Here is a 6819-nt window from a genome sequence, read left to right as displayed (position 1 = left end):
CAGATGTCTCCAGCAGAAAACCTGGATATGTATGAAATAAATATGTTACTGGTGTTAGATACTCACGTTGAGTATTGAGATTGAGTGGGTTGATACACGATCAATTTAATTTCTTAAAAAGGAGAATTTCGCATGCTAAACATAGAGCAAATGTGCGTCTAATGACTGAGTGTTGATTTAAGCCAAGAAAAAAAAACTACATTCTGTCTGCAAATTCATAACGTTTAATTGAAGCATTATCACCACAGAAAATTCAAGTAGAAAAGACAAGCTACCAATTGATCGCATAGTTTAACACGAGGACAGTCTGAGGCAATGTAATTAGGCCTAAAAAAATTATTAGTTTTGACAGTATCGCCACAGCAGCTCCAAGCAGTGCAACATGTGTGCCGATATTGTGCAGCGACTGTGTCGGCACAATATGTAGAGCGTGCAGTCTGGGTCCTCTAGTGCTCTCTACCGCTCATTGTACTGTCCATACATCAAAATACTGCTCCATACAAGTCTCTCTCTCTCTCCCTTACTCTCTCTCCCTCTCTCTCTCTCTCTCTCTCTCACTCTCTTACTCACTCACTCACTCTCTCTCCCTTCCCTTATGCTGACTTTTGAATTTTCCTCTGCGGGACGCAGGACTCATTCATTTGGAAACAGCCTCATGTGAGCGAGGAGAGAGCACATACCGGGACATGGATATGACTGTCAGGCATTACACAGCCAACACATAACCTAGCTTCTGTTCCTGGCGAGTACATTTGTAAAGACACCATAGGGCTGTGTCGTTCATAGAGAATATGCATCTAATTAGCCTTTGCGGTCTTTTTTATCAGCTGTGCTTTTTGGGCATGTGTGCCACTGCAGGTATAGAAAAACCACCACTACAAAAGTTATTGAAACACCACATCTTTGTAAATGTACTGATAACACGGAGTTCCAAAAACTTAAATGCTAAGCTACGTTGCTTATGTTCTAGCTATGTCTTTATCCTTGGCGGCTTAATGGAAATATAGTCTGTAAAATATTCAAAACAGGTGACATGTATACCGTTATGTATGGAAACGCAAAGCTTTACCCTCTAAATTAGCTTGCTGCATAGTCTACATCTGTAGAATCCTCATACATTTGGATTCATTCTGTGATTTCTTGTCTATTCAGATACGCCGTCTTCTCAGGATTCGGAGTTTGAAATCGTATTCCCAGAGTTGTTTCCACCGCCTCCTGATAAACCAAATATCCGAGAGGGTGACGCCAACGCCGGGAGCAGTTCTCGGGAGGTCCGCTCCATTTCAAATTGGGAAAGTTACGAATCGCATGAACTGTACAATCGGGAGTCACCAGGACCGCAAACTAAAGCTGCTTCGGGTTTGCGTCTCAAAATCCCTGCCTTTGGAAAAGATCTGGAATTCATATTGAATCGGGATACGCGTTTCTTGTCCCAGAAATTCATGGTAGAGAAGAGACCGAAAGCACGAAAGGCATCTCCGCGCAACCCGCCAGATTTCTCATCTGCCAACGCGGAGGCAGCGTGTTATTACAGCGGAACTGTTCTCAATTACGCAGGATCCATCGCCTCATTCAGCACCTGCGCCGGTCTGGTAAATACACGCTTTTCAATTGTCAAACTTGTATTTGTACCATGAATGATTAAACTTGTATGTAGACGAATTATTATCCCGTCTAGTCAATCATTTTAATGAATGATCAAAGCCCCTATTGATTGATTGGGGGTAAATTACTTCGTGTGTGGAACAGTCATAATATTCGTCTGGGGCATCTGAGGTAAATTTGTATACTTGCAGTGATTGAAAGACCACTCTTTAAAGTCCCTAATAGTTCACGCAGGGAAAAGACCCTTTATGCTTTTCCATCTTTTCCAATCTAAATGTCTGATCTCAGAGAAATGGGGGGGGGGGGGGACAATACATATTGGCAGAGGGAAAGTATTTTGGCCAACTGCTTTGCCTCCTTTGAATAGTAACTATGCCTGAGGATACACTGTCTGGCGTCTGTCTCAGGTGCCACTTTTGGAAGTCCGGGAAGTGTGTGTGGGAATCTAGCGATGCCTGCTCTCCGGCCACCCCACATTCTTGTGGTCCTGGATCACATGATCGTAGACAACATGAACTTATCAGAAAACCGCAGCTCGCAGCCATTAGCGGCCGTTGAGATTGAGGGGGTGAACACTTGCGGTTTCCATGGCTTGGCCTCCGTCCACCAAAGTTTTGGACGGCGGAGCTAGGCCTTCTAAAAACGAACTGAAGCGCTCGCCACACAGAATTTAAGTAACGTTACGCGAGGAGAATTTGGCTTGTGGAAAAGTAGGCCTTTCTCTCAATGTGTGGAAGCTTGAAATGTAAGGCAGCCTTTATATGCCCAGTTGCACTTAAAGATAATTAATTCTCACCAAGACAATATAGTAGCTGTGTTAAACAGGGGATATTGCTCTATATAAGACAAAAATCAGCAATGACCCAAAGTAAACAGAGTGATTTTTTCTCTGATACAGTTTTCTTGTATAGACTGTCACATTGTTTCTCACAAACAAAAACAATTTTTTTCTGCAAGTATAACCCATAACTCATCCAATAGATCACTGAAAGAGGATCTCTTGGTTATCCGTTCCCATGTGTAATGTGTAGACAGAGAGGGGATGTTTTGCTGCCTCTGAATGTTGTGGAGAGCCACCATGTCCAGGGGATGTCCCAGCACACCGGCATGTGAAGGGGGTGCTGCTGAAGCTCTGACTGAGGAGCTGTTGAGGCTGTCGAGCTGTTGGCAGACATGGCATGAGCCGAAAGCTTTGTTGTATCATGGGGAATGTGGCACAGGCTTAACCCCAGCAGTGTCACCCGAGGTGTCAGAATTAGTGGGTTCGTTTTAGTGCAGAGCAAATTCTGAAGCCCCACCAAGGGGGCAAGTGTGGTTTACAGTGTCATGTCAAGCTGACTGAAGTTGAGCTGGACGCTCTCCTTGAAGTCTTCTAAGAATATGCTGTTATGCTGAAGCTATGTGTTCAGCTGTGCTTATGTGCACTAAAATGTTGAATTAACATGAAAGTAAGTCATTAGTTTCATCATATTAACATATTTACAATACAAAAATAAGAACTGATCCCTTGATTTTGTGTAATCAGAATATTTTCACCACATTGCAAAAAGAGATGTATGTAACATTTACAAATGTTAAAAAGAAAAAAATATTTTTCTTCCCAGAATGTGACTTTTCCTATAGGTTAATGTATTCATGTTAGCAAAATTATTTGCACATGAGGTCTGTTGAAGTTTTTGAACTGCACCATGGCTTTCTTTTCCCATGAGTAATCAATGTAGAAAGTGTGTGTGTGCGCGTGCATGTGTGCGTGCATACGTGTGTGTGTACGTGCACACCTTTGTGTGTATGTCTGTATGTATGTGTGTGTGTGTGTGTAAGAGGGAGAGAGAGAGAGAGAGGTGTGCTAGCCAGTGAATCAGGCCTGGTTGGTGTGTTGAGTGCAACCTTGCCCTCTATCTGACATGACAGCCTAATCAGGCCTCTTTAATTAAGGTTTTGGGTGGCTTGTTTAGTCTGCACGAATGAAAACCAGCCCCAACCAAATAAGCGTTTTCCGCGAGCCTTGCCTTGAACTCCCACCTAAGAGCAGCATTCCTGTCCAACAGCAGGTAATACCCCAGTGGCAGTGGGGGTATGGGTGCGGTTGTTTTTTGTAAGCTGAGGTCAGGGCCTTTTTCTCTTTGGGACAGTGGGTGCACGTGGGCATTTCAGGTTATTGGAGGAGGCACTGATGTCTGAGAGGTCAGGGTGCAGAGTAAGAGAGCTGAGAAGAGAGCTGAGACAGGGCCCACTGACTTAGACTAAGAAACCCACAGTGGAGATTTGGAAGAAAGGCACTCCCGGCGATATGTCCTATGTCCTATGTCTGGTGTCCACAGAGTGTTTTGTTTTGTGTCATGTGTATTGTGTTATTCTGGACCCTGTTTATGGTACTAAGGTATGGAACAGGTGAGTGAGAGAGAACAGCACAGATACCCTGGTAGTTGAGCCTCTCTCTGCCTTTTCATTATCAGTCTTTGAACTGGATATCAAAAACAACAGAACTGGCGTTAAAACCTCCAGTGCTGTGTAGCATTTGATGAGTTTTAATATGACTATGTATAGTACTATATGTACCGTTTGACAAAGGTGTGTGTAGAAAAAAAGTTGTGCAATGTGATTGTACACATTTCATATATTTAGTACAGACTTTCAAGTTTTTGTGTGTGTGTGTGTTTGTGTCTGTGTGTGTGTGCGTGTGTGTTTGTGAGTTATATCCATAGGTTGAATGGAACATTTGTAGAAACTATCTGTTCTCTGTTCTTTCTACAGTATACAGTATGTCTTCACCTGATATAATTTCATCCATATCTCATCGTATCAAAGCCTGTTTTTCTCATGTGTGTCACTGAACCCCCAGACTGAGTCCCGTGCTTTCATTTCTCTCTCCCATGACTTGGCGTTGGGCAGCCCTTTATTTCTTGCTTGAGCTCATGTGTTTATTTTGTTGGCGATGTCCTTTTCAGATGGGCTTTATTCAGCTCAATGAAGATTTTCTTTTCATCGAGCCTTTGAATCACACTCTGGCGGTCACGGGACATGCTCACAGACTCTACCGGCGAAAGCGCTCCCTGCCCAAACAGTCTGCACCCAAATACTGCGGAGTCATTTCTGGTATGTACATCTGTCTCACCACTTCATGCTCATTGTGTCTACCACTGCGCTGGATTTCACGATCCTAGAGATAACAAGAGTAACAAGTAATGTTGAGTCTGGTCTATAAAAACCTCGCTACAGTCAGTGGGTGCAGTCCCACAGTCATGATTCAGCAGTCTACAGTACGTTGTTATGCCAACAGGTTAGGAATGTCAGTGCTTCTTAAATACTAAGTCTACAGTATCATGTTGACGGTGGGTGCCGAGACCTGGTTTATCAACCTTGGAGAATCTGTGTAGGAGAATGTGTTAGCTTCTCAAGTATCAGAAGATGTTCTGCCAGGATATCTTCTATCCTGGGTTCTGCAAAGCAATGCTAAATACAGTGCATAACCAAAGTACGTAACAATAACAATGTGTAGCCTAATATTATGACAACACGTGGTGGATTTGTGTCCAAGAGATAGTAGTGGCTAGAAAGATGCGTGTAAAAGCACATTGCACAGGCAAGTGAGACAGGCAACTTTTTTCTCATGAGAAGGTTTGAACATCCCCCATGTGTATACAGACAGTGCTCTTGAGTTATCTCCTCTGGTATAAACATATGCCATTGCTTATGAGCAGATCCACGGGGTGATTTATAAGGCAGTGGACTTCAGAGCCTCACTGGCTGGACATTTCCGTGGACTTCACAGTACCTGCCAAGGCCCTGTGACTGTTTAAGCTACAAAAAAAAAAAAAAAGATGTCGAGACATGAAATACTCTCTCACCTGAACTAAAGGGAGTCCATTAAAAACGGTTATGGGGTCACTGCCGTCGGGCAGGTGCTTTGGGTTTGATGAGTATTTTGCAATGCATTTGGACACAGGATGATAGCCGCACATGTCTCAGTGTTCTGGCCATTGCCTGGGAAAGGAGGCAATGGAATTACCCAGGTCTTGAAGGGAAAAGAGTCTGTCTTGCATTTGAAGTAGACTGCTGATGTGAATATGAAGGATTCCAGCAATGATCCTGCTGTCCTTCCTATTGTGTCTGCTTTTCATTTGACATCCATGTCTGTTTTTTTTTTTTTACTGAGGCCGTTGTTTAAAGAAAGCACCTGTCTGGGACTGATGTACTGACTGGGAGAGTAGAGGTTGTATTTCTTGTGTGCATTTGAAAACGCTGTCAGTTTCCTCTCCAGTAGATCATTGCGTCGATCTAAGCCATATTCTCATATTCTCAGCCACATTTCATTTATGTGATGACATATACTATATTTGTTATATTTATTGTATGCTGGATTGTTTTATGTAGTATTATTTATGCGAGTTAAAAACTGATGAACGGAAAATCGGACAATAGCTCCGATAATAGTTTTGATATATACCATTGGCTCAAATACCAATTTGCAGTCGTTACAAACTGCATAACAGATTATGAAATGGCCTTACCTCATGTAATCTTATTTTTTTTGTAAACAGGATCAAGGTAGTACACGATACATAAGTAATGTCAGTGTTGAAACTGGCATCAGCTCTCACACTCTGATTCACCATTTTCCCCCTGGTCCACAGAGAAGCACAAGAGTAAGAGCAGGAAGCATGCAGAGGCTAGCCGAGGGAAGCGCTACTCGTATAAACTACAGCAGGAGTACAACGTGGAGACACTGGTGGTGGTCGACCCGGCCATGGTCAGTTACCACGGTTCCGAGGCAGCCAAGCGGTTTGTTCTCACCATCATGAACATGGTAAATACCTCCACTCTTCCTCTCCTCCTCCCCCCATTGTCTCCTCTTCTCCATCGGTGAAAAACTAACAAACAAACAAACAGACAAACAGCCAACTAACAATTCTGTTAATGTAAAGTTATTTTGGATTGTTTTACAGATGTCTGTAAGAGTATGAGGCAACTCCTGCTACACTGTACGTCTTCCTCTTCATTTTAGGTCTTTCACCTGTTCCAACACAAGAGCCTTGGCATCCACATCAATATCCGGCTAACCAAACTGGTGCTGCTCTCCGAAAAACCAGTACGATTTCAATACATACAGCCAACACTTTGCCAATTTTATTTAAAAAATACTTGATGATTGACGCTTCTTCATCTTGTCTGTCATTACCTTGCAAAAAAAAGAAAAAAAAGAAACGTGTAATT

At 42.9% G+C, this 6819-nt stretch overlaps 1 protein-coding gene across 1 annotated transcript in view; it reads left to right on the top strand.

Annotated features, from left to right (window-relative positions):
- Positions 1-542: 542 nt before the first annotated feature.
- LOC105903709 (A disintegrin and metalloproteinase with thrombospondin motifs 19) overlaps positions 543-6819 on the top strand; it is a 60953-nt gene continuing 54676 nt past the window's right edge. Inside the window, exons 1-5 of the mRNA XM_031577741.2 lie at positions 543-858; positions 1153-1592; positions 4554-4701; positions 6240-6412; positions 6611-6694. Of these exons, the coding sequence (XP_031433601.1) occupies positions 792-858; positions 1153-1592; positions 4554-4701; positions 6240-6412; positions 6611-6694 (912 nt within the window). The 5' untranslated portion in view covers positions 543-791. The remainder of the gene's footprint in view (positions 859-1152; positions 1593-4553; positions 4702-6239; positions 6413-6610; positions 6695-6819) is intronic.

This window comes from Clupea harengus, chromosome 12, assembly GCF_900700415.2.
Source record: "Clupea harengus chromosome 12, Ch_v2.0.2, whole genome shotgun sequence".
Taxonomy (NCBI): domain Eukaryota; kingdom Metazoa; phylum Chordata; class Actinopteri; order Clupeiformes; family Clupeidae; genus Clupea; species Clupea harengus.
The sequence above is the reverse complement of the archived record's forward strand: the minus strand, read 5'-3'. Positions and strand labels throughout refer to the sequence as shown.